Here is a 19662-nt window from a genome sequence, read left to right as displayed (position 1 = left end):
TACCGCGGCCGCGACCGCGAGCCCGACGCCGACGCCGACCGCGACCGCAACCGCGAGCGCGAAGCCTCGCCCGGCCAGCCTGAGCCTACGGGCTACACGGGCATCGTCGTGGAGCTCATGATTCATAAGAGATCCAACGGCATCATGTACGAAACCAAGGTCGACGTTCGAGGCGGCCCCGGCTTCATGCCGGACTTTGAAGAGGGCCGCGGCCTCAAGCCCCGCCAGACGATGCGAGTCGGCAACTGCTGGCTGGGTCGTGGCCCGCAGCGCTTCGAAGACTTTGGCGACTGGAAGGAAAGGGCCGAGAAGATCATGGAGGCCGAGCTCGAGGGGACGAAACTTGAGACGCTCGATCAGAAACTCGCTTTCCAGACGGCGCTCGACCGCATCTTCGGCCCCGGCATCCACACTGTCAGTCTCCCCCAGCAGCAGGTCGAGATCAATGCCAGCGAGCTTGTTGCCCTCGGCGACGGCTCGCTGGGCGAGACTCCGACTCGACTCCAACTTCAGCGCTCGACACCCTGGCGCTCGCTCCCCGCCGCCGTCTGGGATCGCATCCCCAGCGTCTCGCTGCGTCCCGACGGCGGCGTCAAGCCCGGCATCGAGCTCAATGTCCCCGCCGGCCTCCGCCCCCGTTTCGCCCACTCGACGGCCCATCGGCTGCCCGCCAACTTCGACAACAACGCGATGGTGAAGGTTTTGCTTGCGCTCGTGGGCCGTGCCTTCGCCGGCTTCTCGCGCGAGGATAACCTGGCGTGGCTCGACGAGACGCTGGTCCCGGGCAGCTGGATCACATTCAGCCCGACGCCGCGGATCTTTTACGTGCGCGAGCACGCCGACTTTATCGTCGCCGTGACGGGCGTCGGCGGAGAAAAACTTACGAAGACCTTCGGAACCTACGAGAAGGATAGGATCGCAGCGTTCTACAGCGCTGTTCGCACCGCTTGCGACCAGCCCTGGGGCGCCGACCTCGAGGCCAACGAGGAGAGGTGAGTTCAGCAGACGTGGCCCCTCCGACCAGTGTTTCGAGGCCGCGCAGCAGCTGATCTCGTCATGGCTCGATTTCCCTTCGCTTCCTTTCGCTCTGCACCCTCAGGCTGCGCCGCGACTTTGCCGCTGCGGTTGCCGCGCACCCGGCCGGCCCGCACGCCCGCGTCTACCCGCACGCCACCGAGTGCGAGGCTGCAGTCGGCTCGTGCAGCCATGGCCGACACTCGTGCCGCGTGTGCAAGCGCGACGGCATCCCCTGCGACGAGTTCCACGGCGCAACGTGCGTGCGCTGCGACATCGCCTACTTCGTCCGCCGCGGCGCCATCGACGCCCGCAGCCACCCGGTCGGCTACACGGACGCGCAGCGAGCGCAGAGGCTCGGGGTGGCCAACCTTCGCCGCGGCTTCCAGTCCGAGGCCCTTACGGGCATGGCCACGCTGCCGACGCGCGGGGCGATGTCCGAGGACGGCCAGACCACGACCGACATCCTGACAGCGCTGCTCCGTGGCGAGAGGCCCTCGGCTGGCGACGACGGCTGGCCCGACCACCTGACCTACACCTTCCTCGAGGCCCTCCGCGACATCGAAACGACCAAGGCTCGCTGGACCCACCTCAAGGACCTCGTCATGGCTTTCGGCCTCTCGCGCGATCAGCCGTGCAAGTGGGACCTCACCCGCGAGCAGGCTCCGGTCTTCCACAGCGATGGCGTCCTCGACGACGTCACCTGGTGGTACAACGCTGCGAAGAACAAGCGCAGCCCCCTCGCAGTCGCTCTGGCGTTCGCGGCCGCAGCGCTTCACCACGCCGGCGACGATAGCCACCATGCGCGCCTGGCCGACTTGCTTGGCAGGATCGCGCCCGTCGAAGCGGCATGGAACCTGGGCCGCGGCTCGGGCCGTCTGCTCGCCTCGCGCATCTTCTCGGTCGTGTACGAGGACGGCGAAGACGACGGCATCATCCGCGACCTCGCTCGCCTCCCTACGGTCCCGCAGATCAGTCCTCGCCGCGCCGCCCCCGCCGTGAATGCGGTCTACCGCGAGCGCGCCGACACCTTCGACGCGGATATGCAGAGCGGCGGCACCGCGCAGCAGGCATTCCACGTCCTGGATCGGAGCTTCCGCACGGCCGAGCTCGTTGACGAGGCCATCCGGCCTTCGTCTAAAACCACCGACCTCATCCCGGTCATCGAGGAGGTCTTCGGCCACCTCGAGGCGATTGGCGCCATCTCTCCGGCCGACCGCCTGCGCCCCGATTCCGCCTTCCCGGGCCTGTGGTGGGCGGGCGACGAGAGCGTCGGCCCCGAGGACATCCTCGTGATGGCCTTGCGCCTTCTCGTCCAGCTCATCTTTTTCTGCGATTGGGTACAAATCACGTGCACTATCGAGGTCACGACGGGCTCGTTCACGAGCATCGTCGTGAGCATCATGGTCTTCCTCGCGGTCCATCGACGCACGGACGCCTTGACGGGCCTTCCGATTGGTCCGTTCCCTCACAACCACCCTCTCCGCCTGTCCTTGGGGCACGACAACCATGCCTTCACGGCCAACGTGCTCGCTCCCTGCATTCCGGAGCTCGATGCCGGCAACCCGACACGCCAGACGGCCGAGGCACTCGTCCGCCTCGTGCGCTCGACTGCGTACAACGTCCGCCTCGAGAGCCCGCTCTCGAACTTTGCGGTGAAGCGCTGGCGCGCCTCGACCCTTCACGCGATGGTCGACTCGATCCGTTCTTGGCTGGCTCGCATCAACGGCAAGCTCGGCTTCCTCCCCGGCGTGCGATTCAACACGGCTCCTCGACGTGTCCTCGAGGGATTGGAGCGCAACTATGTGCCAGAGAGCGAGGTCGAGGCCGTGATGCTCGAGATCCTCGCCGAAGAAGAGGAGGACGACGACGATGCAGGAGACGAGAGGGCGGAGCTTGGAGGCCAAACCGGAGTTTGAAGGACGACAGACCCGCTGTCGGTGAGGTCACCGAAACGCTGTCCAGGCGATGTTAGGGAGTCGATCAGTGGGCCGGAGCAGGACGACAAAGGAGGGAAAGCAGGCAAGATGGTAGGGCCCACTTTATACCGCCGAACGAGCGGTCTTTTTTGATGTACCAAGCTGCCGCAACGACCGCATCTACCAACACAGCACAAGTAGGGCAGCAAACACCCGCCTCGCGGCGCCTCGCGGGCTACCTCGTGTTGCGCTTCCGTAGTTCCGTTGAATGCATGCCTAGCCCCTTGCTGCGAATCTCCGCCCGCACCGGATGTCTGTGAGGCGTTCACGCAGCAGCAAATTCGCTCTGCGCGCATGCTGCACACGCAAGGTATGGCCATGGAGCCTGCAGTCATTGCACGTGCATGGCCCCGATCATCGGTGCGCAGGTTCAGGGGTTCGGTAAAGATCTGTCCAGAACGCACCGGTCTCCTTAGCGTGCACCTCTTCCTCTTTGACCAGCAAGCCTCAGGATGCCTCAGCGTCTTCTCGATGCTCTTCCAGATCGCGGGCCGCTGGCGCAGTCCGCCCCTTGGCAACATCAGTGCGGTCTGCAAGTAGTGTGACCTTGCAACGGGCCTAGAATCGGCCCTTCAAGGCGTGGCCACAGAAGCCGCCAATCTTGATCCATGCCAGTGTGCCGCCTGTGAAGAGGACAAGGCGTGCACGAAGCGTGATGGACTTGCCGTTGATCTTGACATCGATGCCACTCTCAAGCACGAGCAGATTGTCGACGAGCGGTCGCAGCAGCTGCGGCAATGCAACCACTTGGGCTCAATGGGAACCAGGAGTGATTGCTGGTAGGTGTACATTTGACGTCTGCAGCAGCGGTGTACAAGCAGGCACAGCACGCTGTCAGCTGCTGCAGAACAAGTCACGGGGGAGGCTCTGCAAGAGCACTGACACAGCAGGAAACTCACCCTATACCAAAGCTCGGGCGGCAGGTTGAGGATGGTCACAAACATCGGCCCACAGGAGCAGGAGGCGGATGAAGTCTTGTACGGCTTGAACCGGTCGATGGAGAGGCCGAGAGCGAGGTTGATGCCGTCGCCGTTAAGACAGGCAGATGCCTGCTTCCATCGAGAGCCGTCAGAGATGTCGGCAAGCTGCTCGGAGGACAACCGCCGCTCTTTCCTGACATTGATTGCGGCAAGGGAGCCTGGCCGAGCAACGAAGTCTTGTAGCCATCTTGCCAGCGAGTCGTAGTGCAGTTGGAGGCGCGGCCGGGTGTCCCGGAGTGTCGCGCTGCGGTCAGCGCCACCTGAGACAGCGAGGCGGCGAGGAGGGCAAAGAGCCGTTGCGCAATGCCGGCAGATCTCGCTGGTGTAGCAATGCAGCCTGCTGCAGTTTGAACAGACGGCGTATGGCCTGAATGGCTCGTTCAGGCCAACGGCACTCCAAAGGCCTTGATTGCTGGTGGGCACCGCACAGACGTCTTCAGGCAGGCTGTTGCTGACAAGCAGGGGGACAATCGATGCATTGAAGAATCACAAGAGCATGGTAGAGCCGGTTCGGGAGAGGGAGTCGTGGTTTACAAGCTGTGCGACCAAAAGCTGGAAGTCTCTTGTGCTTTTGTGGAATGAGTGAGGGGACACTAGAGAGGCACCTAGCTAGCCACGCTGGGTACTTAAAGTTGAGTGCAGCCGGAACTTTGGATGAAGAGTGTCACAAGTGAGAAAGGGGGGAGGTTGAGGATTACCTGTCAACCTTGCCTGTGTTCATCTGTGGGGCAAGTGTTATGCCCTTGGGGTCTTGGATACCGCGGGCGGCCAAGGACGGTGTAGGGCTTGCGCAGAGAGGTCAGGGATGAGGAGGAGTAAGGATATCGATGCTGTACCAGTCTCTAGTGGTAAGAGGATATAGTGCATTCAACAAGGAGACCACCAGAAGCCTCCTCGGGAACCTGGAGACTATATACTAGCTCCCTCGATATCCCTCCGTTGCTGAGGGGCCGGCTGCGGCAATTGCCGCTCGGCTCCGCCGTCCGTCAGCCCTTCCTCGGGACTCGGGCACCCGCGGGGCATGTTGGGCAGCCGCCTAACAAGTTGCTGTGCAAAAACAGTGGCCATCATGGATGCTCTGATGAGATGAGTTCATCATCCAGGTTGGACCACATGAACATGGTCAGCAGTAGTGGCAACAAGCAAAATACTGGACAGCCCTGCAGCACTTCTAACATGAAACAACTGTGCTGGTCTAGCCTTGAGTCCTCAACAGCTGCATAGCTCATGCTGCTTCACATGTCATCATGCTTGGCACAGAAGATGTGCTCATCTCAGCATGGCACCTCTGCAGCTGCACCATGTGCTATCTACCCAGCCTTGAGTGCTGATGCTGAATCTCTTGCTGCACTCCTGAACCAGTCTGCACATGTTCATCAATGTTGTGGTCAGTCAATCATCTGCTGTGCCTTGCTGTGCTGATGTCAACCATCGGCAGCATCATGGTTTCCTTGATGGCAGCGAGCCCACAGTCTGGCCAGACTCTCCTCTGCAGCAGTCCTTTGAAATTCTTGAGCGGGCTTGATGCCCACCTGGCTCTGGCCTCCACACCGGGCCCACGGACGGCTGCGAGGATTTTTTCGGACGCGGGGCAGCCCGTGGCTCGACCCTCATCTTCGACACACTTTGCAGCAAGCCATCACCATCGCTTCATCGCGCCGTCCTCACGCTTCCCTGTCGCAATCCTTCTTCCGTTGCTACACTCCCGCTCGGCACAAAACGAAGCGAAATGGTGAGTCGTCGAGCCTGACCACAGTGCAACGACCCGTCGCATCGACCGGCCCTCGTCTGACCGCCCCATGCCGTCCTTGCTACCTGCACGTCCACAGTCACGCATCGAGCTGCTCAACGCCGGCGGGTATCGCGCCGACGGGCGGAAGCAGCACGAGCTGCGCTCGATATCGATCCGGATCGGCGGCTCTTCCGACCCCGCTGCCGACGGGTCGGCGACCGTCACACAGGGGCTGACGATTGTCTCTGCGACAGTGTTTGGCCCGCGCGAGGCGAGGCTGGCGAGCAATGCGCTGCACGACCGGGCGACGGTCAACGTCGAGGTGTCGCTGGCTCCGTGGGGTGCCATGGACCGGAGGAAGCGCAACAAGGGCGACAGGTGAATCCCAGGTGTGGCGCGAGGCGGCAAGGACGGCTGGACGCTCTGCTGACGATGGCGGCGTTGCGTTCCCTCCGCGACACAGGCGGCTGGTCGAGTTTGCAAGCTCGGTCAAGTCTACATTCGAACCCGTCATCCACACGCACCTGTACCCGCGGTCGCAGATCGACATCTTCATCCAGGTCCTGCAGCAGGACGGGGGTGAGTAGCGTGCGCGGGTCGGCCAGGTGCTCCCCTCGCCGAGGCCTCCGCCGTCTGACGAAGGCCATGCCGCCCATCCCCTTCCTCTCTCCCGCGCTCCCTCCGGCATCGCAGGCATCCTCCCGGCGGCGATCAACGCGTCGACGTTGGCGCTCATCGATGCGGGCATCGCCATGTCCGACTTTGTGACGTCGGTCTCGTGCGGCATCCACTCGACGTCGCCGCTGCTCGACCTCAACAATACCGAAGAGTCGGACCTGCCCAACATGGCCGTCGCCGTGCTGCCACGCTCGGGCAAGGTGACGCTGGCCAGCCTCGAGACGCGCCTCCACGTCGAGCGCTTCGAGGAAATCTTCCGCCTAGGCATCCAGGCCTGCTCGGTGCTGCACCACGAAATGGAGCTGGCGGTGCGCGACCGCACCAGGGTGCTCGTCGATGCCGTCAAGGGTAAGGTGGGCGAGCGGAGAGATGGCGGCGACGACGGTGTGGACGAAGAGGACGGCCTCGATGCCGAATCGATATGATCGTCGGGCGTGCGCGATTGCGCCGCCTCTTTGTTCCACAGGCACCCACACGTACGCGCGCACACACGATACCCAGCGCGCGGACAAAGCGAGCGTCACTCTAATCACGGCATGTCATTGCGGTCGCCACGTCGGTCGCCACCTCGGTCGCCTGGGACGGGCCCCACGGCCTCAGAGCTTGGCGCGCGGGCCCGACTGCTGGCCGCCTTGCAGCTCGGCGTACCGCTTGGCGGTGGCCTCCTTGACGACGGCGCGGTCGACCTTGCCGCTCGGGTTGCGCTCGAGCGGCTCGTCGCGGATCCAGACAAACTCGGGCATGGCAAACTTGGGGAGGAATTTGGCGGCGGCGGCGAGGATGTCGCGCTCGGTGGGGCGGTCGTGGCGCAGGTTCTCGGGCTTGGGGATGCACACGACGGCCACCTTTTCGCCCAGCCTGGCGTCGGGCACGGGCACGGCGGCGCAGTCGAGGATGCGCTTGTCGCCCTCGTAGATGGCGTTTTCGACCTCGGGCCCCGAGATGTTCTCGCCGCCGCGGATAATGATGTGCTTGGACCGGTCCATGATGTAGACGAAGCCGTCGCGGTCCATGCGCGCAATGTCGCCCGACTTGTAGAAGCCGTCGGGCGTAAACACCTCGCGCGTCGCCTCGGGACGGCCCCAGTAGCCCAGCGCCACGTTGGGGCCCGACACCCACAGCTCGCCCGGCTGGCCGCGCGGCACCTCGCAGCCCGTCTTGGGGTCCATGATGACAATCTGGTTGACGGGGGCCGGCGTGCCCGTGCTCGTCGGCCGGTTGACAAAGTCGTCGACGCCCAGGCCGCCTGTCGTGGGGCGAGACAGGAGGGCAGGCGCGGGGGGGGCGGTCAGCAAGAGGCGACTCGCCGGTGGGGACGGGACGGGGCACGACCGCAGGCCGGCGGTGCACTCACAGACGGAACCGTTGGTCTCGGTGGCGCCGTAGCCCTGCGCGATGAAGCCGTTGGGCGACTTGGCCTTGAACTCTCCCGGAATCTCCTTGGCGCTGGTGCTGCCGCCGAACGACACGCCCGTCAGCGACGGAAACTCGTGCTTGCTGGTGATGAGCTCGCGCACCATGAAGCCGATGCCGACCATCGAGTTGATCTGGTGCTGCTGGATCACGGCGGCGGCGGCGTCGACCGAGTACTTTGGCATCAGCGCCAGCTTGTCGCCCTTGAGCGTGATGGCGGCCATGCAGCTCTGGATGCCCGTCGAGTGGAAGAGCGGGACGAGCAGCAGCACCGCGCTCTGCTGGTCCGAGGGCGCCGGGAGGGGCAGGTTGCGGCGGAGCACCGAGCGCGCCGGCTGGTAGAGGCCGATCATGTGCGGCACGAGGAACTGGCGCTGCGTGGCGCACACACCCTTGGGCCGGCCCGTCGTGCCCGAAGTGAACAGCACCGTGGCCAGGTCCTCGGGCACCATCTTGGGGTCGGCCAGGTCCGAGTGCGAGGCGCCGGCGTGGCGCCGGCTCATGTCGTCAAAGTCGAGCACCTGCTTGCCCCAGCGCGATCCGATCCACGGGCGGCTCCCCTGCGGCACCACGCCGTCAAATGCCCGCGGGATCACGGCAACGCCATAGAGACCGCCGTGCGCCCCCGGCACACAGCCAAAGTCGTCGACGGCGTCCTTGGGCGCCGGCCCAAAGAGCTTGCCGATGCAGTCGGCCTGGTGGACGCGCTGGTAGCGCTCAACGTCAAAGATGGCCGCCTTGCAGCCGACGTCGCGGATGCAGTGGTAGATGGCGCTGCCCTCGAGGAACGCATTGACGAGGGCCGCGACGCCGCCGAGGAGCGCGACGGCCCAGAACGAGATGATGTACTCGACGTGGTTGCGCGCCACAATGGCCACCCGGTCGCCCTTCTGCACGTTGAACTCGCGGGCGAGGCCGGCAGCGACGGCAACGACGCGGGCGTGGATCTCGTTGTAGGTGTACGTTTCCCCCTCGGCGACGATGTAGGTGCGCGCGCCAAACGTCTGCAAAGGAGAGAGCACAGCAGGGCAGGCCAAGACGACGGGCATGGTCAGCGGGGGCCCGAGATCCAGGTTCATCAGGCCCGGCCCATTCCGTGCTGCAAGCTACTCACCTTGACCGTGTTGAGCCAGCCGTCTCGGAGCGAGGGGCACTGGTTCTTCCAGACGCGGGTGATGACGCCGCGGATCTGCCGATGCTCGACTTCAAACGGGCTGCCGGGCGACGTGAGGAGCGAGTCGACCTGCACCATCGACCGCAGCTCCGAGTCCTTGACGACTCCGGGAAACTCCATGGCGGCGTTACTGATTTCGTGAGGGCAGGGATCAAAGTGAAGAGGAGGGAGAGCGAGCGAGCGGACGAGCGGGGCCACTTCTCTATGGAGGCGCTGATAAGTCAAACGGAGGCGGGGATGGGAGCAGAAAGAGGGGAGGATGAGCGAGTCGAGGTGAGGAGGGATCGGAGAAGCCGCCAGTGCCCCTGGCCGACCGGAGTCGATCGCCTTATGAAGCAACCCGGCGCCACCAGGCCTGGCCGTCGACGTGGGACCGGCCGACGTCCAAAGGGGTCCAAGTCCGTCGACCTCGCGGGCGGCAGGCCTGCCCTGCGCTGGCCCAGCCAGCCAACCGGCAGAGACGGCGGCCTGCCCTCGTCTCGGCGAGCGGAATAGCCGGTGCGGGCGCGGGGTGGAGGTTGCCGCAGGCAGACAGAAGGGCGACAGGCCGGCAGCCTGGTCGGCCGACCGTTTTGCGGGGAAGATGCCGCCGTCCCCACAGCCGCTCGCCCAGCCCAGCTGGCAGCCCAGCGGCCATCCTCTCTGACTTCCGGCTGCCAAAAAGTGGGCCACGCCCTTGAGCCGAAACTCCGAACCTGGCTTTCTTGCTTGCCTGCCTCGTCTGTTTGCAGCAGGCTGCTAGCCAGCCTATGTCTCGACGATCTCGACTGCAATGACGACGACAACAGCGACGACGACGACGACGACGACAGCGACGACGACGACGACGAGCGCAAATGACAGCGACGGGACCGCCGACAGAGTCCATGGTAGCCTTGGCTTGACAGGATGCGAACCCAGCGGGCACGGCCCGAAGCCGCAACCCGGCTTTCTCTCTGTCCTGCTATCTTCCGTGGAAAGGGAGGCAGGCAGCGGCGTCCGCCTCGAAGCACCGCAGTCCAACGCTCCTGCAGCTGGCCAGCAACGACGGCCTCTCCGTCCATGGCCCCCGACCATCAGCTCTTTTGCCTGTCCTTTGCGCTCAGACTCGTCTCCTCTCCGCTCGTGGATGTTTGCATCGCCATCGTCTTCTCGTCACACGGCTCCTTTCCGCTTGAGGACCCACGAACCGCCATTTAGCCATCTCTGAGCACACCGGGGGTAGACATCTTCGTCGTGCTGTCGGAGTAGATGCCGTCGATGCTCGAAGCTACACTAGGGTCGACCGACGGCGAGCGCCATCTGCGAGTCGCCAGGCCTCGAGCCCGCCTGCCCGAGCAGAGGCAGCTGCCACGCGACGGAACAGATCCGATGCGGAGCGGCAGAGATTGGCTGATCTGCTACCGCTTGCTTGTCGCCAGCGCTCGCCTCCGGGCGCCATCCGAAGGCAGATTGAAGCTCGGCGGATAAGCAACAGGAAGCTCGGTCCAGCGATGCTGAAAGGCTGCGTGCGGTGCTCAGGAGCATGCGATGGACACGGCTGCGTACGTACTTCGCCCGCGAGGTCGAACAACAACGTACCGGCGCGCAGGGCTCGTGCGAAGGATCGGAGACAGGCCGCCGGCGCCCTCGCACGGGTCAGGTCAACGAAGCCCCGCGCGAAGCCGACTGCCAGGCCTGGCCTGGTCGTGCACAGATCGAGCTCTCTTTTTTTTCGGGAGCGAGATCGCCCTCGCACCCATCCGCGCAGGCTAGGTGCGTGCGTGTTTCAGCCAGGCCTGGAAAAGTAACACACGCACCGCCTGGCTGGCCTGGCCTGGCCGGAATTGACCTGAGCTGCCCGGCCAACCGCCTCGCTCGCTCGCTTGGCCTGGCCCGCCTGGCCTGCCGGGTGCGCGCACCGACCGTTCCCCTTGCGTCGGTCGCCCGTGCCCTTGGCTCGACCGCCATCGATCCGAGTCTCCTCTCCTCGGCCCCATCGTCCACGCATCAACCCCAACCGACCCACCCTCCATCGCCAGCGTCCGTACTCTCCCAGACCACCACGACCTTCTGGCGCCATTCCATCGACCACGTAAACAGCCAGACTCACAACACCGCCGCCTCGATCGCTCTCCTCTGCTGCCACGACCTTGCACCCGCCGCATCCATCATGTCTGACGTCGAGGCCACGTCCTCGGTGCCTCCGTCAGAGGAGCCGCCGAGCTCGCCGCCGCCGCAGTCGAGCGACGGCATCCACGACCAGAGCCTAGACCAGTCCAACGATGACGCTGCCAATGGCACAGCTCCCGCCAGCCACGACGACGACATCAACTCCTCGTCGTTCGAAAAGGGGGCCGGCCCGGAGAGCGAGCATTCATCGTCGGAGAAAGAGGCCGGTCAGGACGAGAGCGATGCTCCTGCAGCCAGTGCTACTGCAGCTTCCGATGGCGCTTCGTCTGAAAAGGCAGCCGCTGCTCCCGGCGCCAAGTCACCCAGCGTGGCTTCCGTGAGGAGCACCACCACCCCTGGCGTCGTCAGGAAGCCTGTGGGCGCGACTGCCGCCACGGCTGCCACAGCCACAGGCGTCCGGAAGGTGGCCGCTCCGGGCACTCGGCCGGGCACCACGGCGGCACGACCCGGTGCCGCTGGCACCACGGCTGCCACCACCAGAACCGCTGCTGCTCGGCCCTCTGCCGTAGGCTCGGCCCGACCCGCCGCTAGCACCACTACTGCCACCGCGACTCGCCCGGGTGTCACTGCTGGAACCGCTGCAGCACGCACTACTGCTGCTCCGCGCAGCTCCGTAGCAGGAGGCGTCGCCCGACCTCCTGTCGCTGGCACTGCAGCGACGCGCACGGCCGCCACTCCCGGCGCCTCGACCGCGACTGCGCGCCGGGTGTCGACTGCCCCCTCCTCTAGTGGAGCAAGCACGGCTGCCGGAACGTCGTCTCCTGCGCGCGCATCGACGACCGCCGCCTCGTCAGCCGCCGCCGGCACCCCAGCGAGGCGAGCAGTCGGCACGACTGGCACCACCGGCGCTGCCGTTCGAAAGCCACCCGTCTCGGGGATGGCCCCTACCGCGTCGGCGGCCACCAAGCGCCTCTCGACGTCCGGCTCGACCTCCACTGGTGCTCCCGCCTCCACCGCCGCCGCCCGCGTCCGCAGATCGAGCATCACGAGCACAAGCACTGCCGGAGCCCGTCCCAGCATCTCTGGCCGTCCAAGCGTCACTACCGCCGCCCGACCCGGCACCACCACGACCACCGCTGCCGGCGTACGGAAGGTCGCTACTCCCGGCACGACTACTGCCTTGTCCAAGGAACTGCAGGAAAAGGTGAGTCTCGGGGCAACACACGTTCATAGACGGGCTCGGTGCATGCTGACGCATCTAGTATCGGTCGGCCCACCGACTCGTCGCATTCCCATACTAGATCACCAAGCTCGAGGCCGAGATCGCCGAGCAGAGCGAACAGCTCAACCAGCTCAAGGGAGAGCTCGAAACCAAGGACGAAGAGCTGCAGGCCAAGACTGTCAGTCTCTCGGCGGCCGAGGCGAAGCTGGCTTCCTTGCCGTCCAGTGGCGAAGGCGATCCCGCGGCTCAAACAGAAGGGAGCGATGAAAAGTCGGCTCAGCTTCAGGCCCGCATCGAAGAGCTCGAAACCGAGCTCGAGAAGGCCAAGGCTGTCGCCGACAACGCGGCTGCCACCGAGGCGCTCGAAAAGAGCCTCGCCGAGAAAGATGCCGCCGTCACCGAGGCAAACGACAGGATTGCGGCCCTCGAGGCCGAGGTGCAGACGACCAAGGAGAGCCTCGAAGCCGAGCAAAAGTCCTCCGCAGCTGCCACGGCAAAGGAGTCTGGCGACAAGGACCTGTCCGCTGAGGTTGATCAGCTCAAGGCGCAGATCGAGGAGAGCCGAGCCACGATCGACAAGCAGAGCGAGCAGATCACGGCGCTCCAGGCTCAGCTGCAAGACAAGGAGACTGCGCTGGCCACGGCCCAGAAGGATGCCGAGGGCTCGGCCGCTACGCAGACTCGCATCGATGAGCTCGAAGCCGAGCTCGAGCAGGCCCTGTCGGCTCTCGAGCAGGCGCGTAAGGATTCCTCGACCGCCGGAGAGGCCGGCGCTGCCGACCTTACGGCAAAGGACAAGCTGATCGAGGAGCTGCGGAGCAACATCGAGGATCTCGAAAAGGCCGCCCAGGACCTCGAAGAGAGTCACAAGTCCAAGCTGGCCGAAGCCGTTGCGGCGGCCGAGGCGGCGGCCCTCTCCAAGTCTTCGAGCGCACACTCCGAGGCGCTCGACAGCCTGCGTTCGGAACACGCGTCGGCCAAGGACGCCGCGGTGGAGGAGGCCCGCAAGCAGCTCCAGACTGAGCATTCGGCTGCCCTCGACAAGGCGCTCGACGAGGCTCGGTCCGAGCTTTTCGCCCGCCACGCCAAGCAGCTCGAGAGGGCGGTGCAGGAGGCTATCGCAAAGAAGACCGAAGAGCATGCGCAGGACCTCGAAGCGGCCAAGAAGGAGACAGAGACATCGGTCCGCGAAACGCTCGACGCCGAGCATGCGACGGTGCTCGGTGGGCTCAAGGACGAGCACGCGAGCAAGCTGGAGGAGGTGCACTCCGGGCACGCCACTGCTCTCGAGCAGGCGAGGCAGGACGCCGAGGCTCAGCGCAAGGCGGAGAGCGACGCAGCCGAGGCCCGCCACAAGGAGCTGCAGGAGGAGCTGAGCCAGGTCAAGACCGAGCTCGCCTCGCAGGAGTCCAAGTACCAGGCCCAGGTGGACGAGGTCAAGGTCGAGCACCAGCGCAAGCTCGAGGAGGCGTTCGACGCAGCCCGCGCCGAAGCGGGCGACTCTCACTCGGTCGATCTTCAGACTCTCAAGGAGCAATCGGCCCGCACCGTCGAGCAGCTCCGCAAGTCGCACGCCGAGGAACTCGACTCGCTGCGCAAGAGCCACGAGGCAGTCCTCTCGGACATGGGCGAGCAAGGCGGCGCCGAGTCCAAGAAGCTCCAACTCGACCTCGTCGCAACCCAGACTGACCTCAAGAAGGTCAAGGAGGCACTGACCCAGACCGAGAAGGAGCATCAGCTGGCCGAGGCGCGCGTCAAGGAGCTCACCGAGGCGCTCGAGGCGGCCAAGTCGGACTCGGCGCGTGCTGTCGAGGAGTCGGGCAAGGCGGGGGCCGACGAGCTGGCCAAGCTGCGCAAGCAGCTTGCAGAGCTGTCGACCGAGCTCGAGGAGACCAAGACGGCGCACAACCAGAGCCAGGCTGCCTTTGTCGACCAATTCGAGTCGATCGGCAAGTCGCACGAGGACGACAAGAAGGCGCTCGTCGAAAGGCACGTCCAGGAGATGGAGGCGCTCCGCAAGAGCCACGACGAAGACCTCAAGGGCTTCCAGGAGAAGAACCTCAGCGACACCGGCAGGCTGATGGTGAGTTACGAGCGCGCGGTGTGCACATCGGGACACAATTGGCGCTGGAGGCTGACGTCGACGGGCTGGATTCTGTTTCGCCCGCCGCTCGACCGACGACAGGACCTGCAGGACAAGCTCAACGACGTCGAAAAGGCGCGCGACGCCGCCATCACCGAGGCCAAGGCCGCCAACGCCAAGCTGGCCGCGGCGCTCAAGGATCACCAGGTCCAGAACGGCGGACCGGACGACACGACCGAGCTCGAAAAGGTGAGTGTCCGTCGGCCGCGTGCTACATTGCACCCCTCACCTCGCATCCGATCTCTCGGAGCTGACCCTGCGATCCGTCATGCGCACCTCCTCGGCCCTCTTGCAGCTGCACCGCGCCCACACCGAGAAGACGTCGCAGCTCCTGTCGCAGCACGCCGAGCAGCTGCGCCGACTCGAGGAGCTCAAGCAGGCGGCCGAGGGCAAGGTCGAGGGCCTGGAAAAGGAGCTGAGCAACGCCAAGATGGAAGTCCAGTTCCTCACCTCCGAGACCGAGGACGTCGAAGCGCTCAAGGCCGAGATCCGCGAGCAAGAGGCCAAGATTGCCAAGCTACTCTCGGCCCAGGCCGAGGCCCAAGCCTGAGTTGGTGGTACGCGGCAGGGCGGATAGGCGGGCAAGCAAGCTTGCAAGGACAAGGCGCCCTCCCGTTTTCTTTCTTTTCATACATAGGGCTACAGGCTGGCGGTGCGGCTCCCTGGGCGTCGTCGTTCGAAGGACGAGGAGGCCAGGGCAGGCCACCGCCGAGCGTCGGGAGGCGAGTGTAGTAGGTTGTTGTTGTACATGGGTGCGTGCGCGCCGAGACGAGAGCGCGGCAGACTAGATTGATTATGATGTTTCGGCGAACAGTCCCCGTCGAGGAGGGGATCAAAGGAGCGACGAGCGTTCTCTCCGACCCGGCCTAGAAGGCCTCCTCGAGCGACTTTGCCACCTTGACGTGGTAGAGGGCGCGGCTGAGTTCCTGTGCATTCGACAGGGCCGGGTGCCGGTCTCCGGTCGACTGCGTATCCGTCGTCGTGTTGTCGGTGGGGATGCCTGGTCCCGACGGCGGTGCCGCCGTCGACGTCGCTGCTGCGGCAGAAGCAGTATGGCTGGCAGAACGAGGATGGTGTAACCCCGCGCCGTCCATGTCGACGACGATGTCCTCGCCCTTGGCGGCCGCCGCCGCGGCCGCCGCCGATTTGGCGGCGCCCGTGGAAAAGATCGAGTGCGACATGATGACGGTGGCGTATTTTTCGATAAACTTTTCGGCCGTCTCCAAGAGCCCTTCGTCCTCTTTGGCCATGAGAAAGGTGCTGCGGCGCTTGACGAGGGTGAGGAGGAGCCCGGCGGCGTGGCCGAGGAGAAAGTGGTAGAAGTTGGGCAGGTAGCCCAGCCGGTCGCCGAAGCCGTGGGTGCCGGTGCGCGTCGCGAGGCGGAGCGCAAAAACGGCCGAGTGCTTGGCCGTTGAAATGGTGCGCAGCTGCGCGATGGCCAGGCGCGTGTCGTTGAGGTTCGACGAGTGCTTGAGCGCCAGGTGCGTCTCGTCGAGGATGCCCAGCTCCGGATCCAGCGGAAGCGAGGCGAGGAAGGACCGGGAGAGGTGGTAGAGGAGCGAGAGGTCGATCGACGTCTCGGTTGGTCGCGACAGGTCTGGCAGGGTGGGCGAAGGGGTCGACGAAAGAGGCAGGGGACGTCAGCACGGCTTCTTGGGCCTCGGTCGCTAGAGTGCCGCCGACCGCCGGCGTCTGGCTGCACCCGCGACTCACCTTCGTGCTGCGCAGTGACGAGCCTCCACCGGTTGAGCTCCTCGAGCCACTCCCTCCAGCGCTCCACGAGCTGCCGCGCCTCGTAGATGACGGCATCGCGTCCCGCCAGGCCCTGCGGCGAGTTGGCCTTGGCCAGCGCGATCTTGCGTTTGGCGTTGCGCTGGATCTCCTGGCCGGCGAGGATGATGGACATCATGCGCGCGTGCGCCACCAGCTGCCGATCCGACGCCAGCGCCTGCGAAGGGCCCGACGCAGAGCCGATGGCCATCGAGCCGCCGTGCGTGGGCGCAGAGCCGGAAACGCCGCCGCCGCCGCCGCCCTTCTGGTCGTGGCTCTTTGGCGAGTTGAGCAGTCCCTCGCAGTATTGTGCCGGGTTCGAGTCTGGGATCAGCGAGGGGACGTCCTGCATCACGGCCTGTTGCGCTTCCGCGATCTGTCGAGTCGGTGGAAGGAAGCGACACAGGGTCGAGTCAGCGTGCGCTCGCCGGGCCGGCCATTCACGAGCGATGGCAGGTCAAACGCGGCGACTCACATACGACATCAGCCAGATCCGCAGCTTCTCGACGAGGTCGATCTGCCGGAACGGCGGCAAGATCGTCATCCACTCGCCCAGCGTCTGCGCCGACCGCACCTCAAAGTGCTTGAGATAGGCGACGGCCCACCACCTTGCTATCCGCGCAATCTTGAACGCCGTCCTGCCGCCGAGCCAGCACGCCGCGAGGCAGGCCCCCGTGATCTCCTCCACACCGATGCCCAGCTCCGGATCCAGAGCGCTGTCCCGGCAGATCTCCTGGTCCACGTTTAGCGCCGCGAAGGCCTCGTGCCGGAACCGGTCGTGGAGGTGTCGTGTCGATGGCTCATGCATCGCCGACACCATCAGGATCGATGCGATGATGAGCGGCGTCATGCTCTCGCCCGCTGGATACGAGGGGAAGCCGAACGAGTGCGGCTGCAGATGCCGTGCAAAGCTGTAGGGCGGAGATGTGAAGCCCGGGCCACGAGGGGTGAGGATGTCAGCGCCGACCACTTTTCTCCGACCGTGAGGCGAGCGTGCAGGACCGACTCACAACATGAAGAGATGGCGCGCGATCTCCATATCGACCAGACCCATGCTGATGACCGTGAGGCGTGGGTCCTCTCTGCCAATGTACCGCGAGGGCCGAGCGTACGGGCTGGTGGCCGCAATTGAGAGATACTGCTCCGCCGGCGTCTGACGCAGGTCGGCCCCGTAGTTGACCGGCTCCTGCGCGAGAGCGATGATGCCCGACGGTCTCGTCTGGTCCGCCTCGGAGTTGGACAGCTGACCTTGCCCGTCAGGTCCGGGCCGTATCGAGCTGCTGCTCGGCCCAGTGACGCGTGGCTGTCCCTGCAGGCCGCGCATGGGCGCCTCTTTCTGGCTCAGCAGTCCGCTGGCGCCGTCGAAATCGAGATAGCGTGTTGCTGAGGACTGGACACCGTTGCCGCCGATGTTGCGGTCAGGCTGACCGACGAAGCTGTTGGACCGCTCTCCGTTGGACGGGTACCGTGGCGATACGAGACTGGCCGTCGATCCGGGCGTCCCCTGACCCCTCTGTTGTGGTGGTGGGTATGGATGCTGAGGTTGCGAGGATGCCAGGGTGGACAGAGCATGCCGCCGTTCAGCACGAATGCCCAACGCTCGGCATCGGCCTACAAGCAGGGAGGGGCGACTCACGTATGCATTCGAGGCCGGGCCTTCGAAAAAGGGGCTCTGTTTTCCGATGCCGCGAGGAGACCGGGGCGAGGAAGTCGAGGCATGGAAAGCATCCATTCGAGAGTGGCTTGGCCCTGGCAAGCCCGGCGTCGCGCCGGAGCTGGAGCCTTCGCGTTGGTGGTGGTGCTGCATGAGGAAGTCGACGTTGCCCTCGAGGCGATGGATGGTGTCGTCTGTGCGCTCCCTCCAGTCCTCGTCCTGCATGTGCACGAGCAAGAGAGGCAAAGCAGAGGTGTCAGCGCTGTGCACAGCATCTCTGACAGCTCTCCGGGCACCCCATCAGGCGCTCACATCGGCTCTCAGTCTGAACTTGCACTCGGACTTGGTGTCCTGGCACCTCTTGCATGGTGGGCCGCCCTCGTGAATGCATTTGACCTGCGGAGGTGTCACAGAATGGGCATGCGTTGGGCTGGCGGGAGCGTCGTCAGCTTCGGCGTCATTCGGCACGGCAGCTCAGGGACGGTGGTGTTAGACGTACCTTTGACCTTCTGCACAGAACGCAAGCCTTCTGGGGCTTGACGAGCGGCTTGGGTGCCGGAGGCATGGGTGCAACCTTGCCAGCGAGCCGAAGATCTTGAGACCGGACGTGCGGGGAGCAGACTCACTTGTCTGCGGCTGGATGGGTCCAGGTTCCGTCACCTCGGCCAAGACTGGCCCGGCGACAGGGGCGTGGCCAAGCGCGGTCCAGAGGGCCGAGCCACCGTCAGCTCGAAGGGGTGGCTACGTGCTGTGACAAGCCTGCCTCTGGATGCAGAAAGGTGCGGGGGCGATGGTCTCTGGAGGAGGGGGTCCTGCGTTGGTGATTCGAAAGAGGCGAAGGAGGCGCTGGCGAGTTAGGGGGCACCGAGGCGGGCCCAGGTGATCCGAGCAAGGCGGAGCGACGAGCAGCTCGGACTGAACGGCGGGGGATGGTGCGCGAGAGAGTTGGGAGAGGCAAGTTGCGGGCGTGGTGCGGGCAAGGAGAGAGCGGGACGAGGGCGACAAGTGAAGGAGGAGTCGCCCCGTAGCCAGAGAGAGCAGGCAGAGGTGCGCCGGTGGGTCCCGGAAAAAGGCCAGGGTCGGGTCGGCTGCCGCTCCCTTCTCCGCCCGCCCGCCACGCTTGGTCTGGCCTGGCCTGCCTGGCCACGCCGCGCCGCGCTGTGCTGTGGCCTCTCTATCCCTCGGTCGGCCAGAGCCGTGGCCAGGCCTGTCTATCCCGCCCTGGCACCGCCCTTGCTGCCTGGTTGTGCATGCAGACCCGTGCCCCGCCTACATACATGCCCAGGCACTCTCCACCACCGCTCGAGAGCGAACGCAGCCATGGACGCCTTCTCCGCCTTTTTTTTCTTGCTTCTTGGCCCTCACTCCTCGGCCGTCTCGCCGGCCGCCTGGACTTTTTAAGGCACGGCGCACGCGGCGGGCTAGATGGGCAACCAGCAAGCAAGCAGGCAGCATCGAGCGGCTCTCCAATCAGCACGACGCATTCGCCGCCGCGCCCCGGTTTTGGCAACAACAACGACGGTGGCGGTGGCAGGTAGCCACCAGGCCTCCGTCCGATCCATGTTGGCGACGGCCACCTCAGACGGCTATTACCACGGGCGATGATGATGATGATGATGATGATGATGCCGGTCAACTAACGATCAAGGCGCTGCAGGGATCACCCAACTCCTCTCGCCAGATGGACGAGGGCCAGGTCCGGTGCCGTCCCCGCGCCCTGTGCATTGCAGCATGAACGAGCGCCGCCCTCGAAAGGCCACGAGGGCGGTCGAACGCCGCGTAAGGAAGTCGCGCTCCACCTCGTCGTCGCTA

The 19662-nt window shown here is 65.2% G+C and overlaps 5 protein-coding genes across 5 annotated transcripts; 3 read left to right on the top strand and 2 right to left on the bottom strand.

Moving 5' to 3' along the window:
- Positions 1-117: 117 nt before the first annotated feature.
- PFL1_02780 (uncharacterized protein) lies at positions 118-2933 on the top strand (the record flags this gene model as incomplete). Its single annotated transcript, XM_007880295.1, has 2 exons — positions 118-992; positions 1100-2933. The coding sequence occupies 2 exons, from the start codon at positions 118-120 to the stop codon at positions 2931-2933; spliced, it is 2709 nt and encodes a 902-aa protein (XP_007878486.1).
- Positions 2934-5702: 2769 nt separating this feature from the next.
- PFL1_02779 (uncharacterized protein) lies at positions 5703-6808 on the top strand (the record flags this gene model as incomplete). The annotated part of the gene is made up of 4 exons (XM_007880294.1): positions 5703-5705; positions 5803-6083; positions 6169-6284; positions 6399-6808. 4 exons carry the CDS (start codon positions 5703-5705, stop codon positions 6806-6808), a joined length of 810 nt encoding a protein of 269 aa, XP_007878485.1.
- Positions 6809-6979: 171 nt separating this feature from the next.
- On the bottom strand, positions 6980-9090 carry PFL1_02778 (uncharacterized protein; the record flags this gene model as incomplete). The annotated part of the gene is made up of 3 exons (XM_007880293.1): positions 6980-7629; positions 7738-8800; positions 8911-9090. The coding sequence occupies 3 exons, from the start codon at positions 9088-9090 to the stop codon at positions 6980-6982; spliced, it is 1893 nt and encodes a 630-aa protein (XP_007878484.1).
- A 2011-nt stretch (positions 9091-11101) lies between these two features.
- On the top strand, positions 11102-14976 carry PFL1_02777 (uncharacterized protein; the record flags this gene model as incomplete). Its single annotated transcript, XM_007880292.1, has 4 exons — positions 11102-12265; positions 12363-14366; positions 14469-14615; positions 14722-14976. The coding sequence occupies 4 exons, from the start codon at positions 11102-11104 to the stop codon at positions 14974-14976; spliced, it is 3570 nt and encodes a 1189-aa protein (XP_007878483.1).
- Positions 14977-15292: 316 nt separating this feature from the next.
- On the bottom strand, positions 15293-18415 carry PFL1_02776 (uncharacterized protein; the record flags this gene model as incomplete). The annotated part of the gene is made up of 7 exons (XM_007880291.1): positions 15293-16023; positions 16140-16572; positions 16672-17107; positions 17207-17733; positions 17833-18069; positions 18163-18246; positions 18350-18415. The coding sequence occupies 7 exons, from the start codon at positions 18413-18415 to the stop codon at positions 15293-15295; spliced, it is 2514 nt and encodes an 837-aa protein (XP_007878482.1).
- Positions 18416-19662: the final 1247 nt, after the last annotated feature.

This window comes from Pseudozyma flocculosa (assembly GCF_000417875.1).
Source record: "Pseudozyma flocculosa PF-1 unplaced genomic scaffold scaffold00008, whole genome shotgun sequence".
Lineage (NCBI taxonomy): Eukaryota > Fungi > Basidiomycota > Ustilaginomycetes > Ustilaginales > Ustilaginaceae > Pseudozyma > Pseudozyma flocculosa.
Note: the sequence above shows the minus strand (reverse complement) of the source record. Positions and strands in the feature narration are given on the sequence as shown.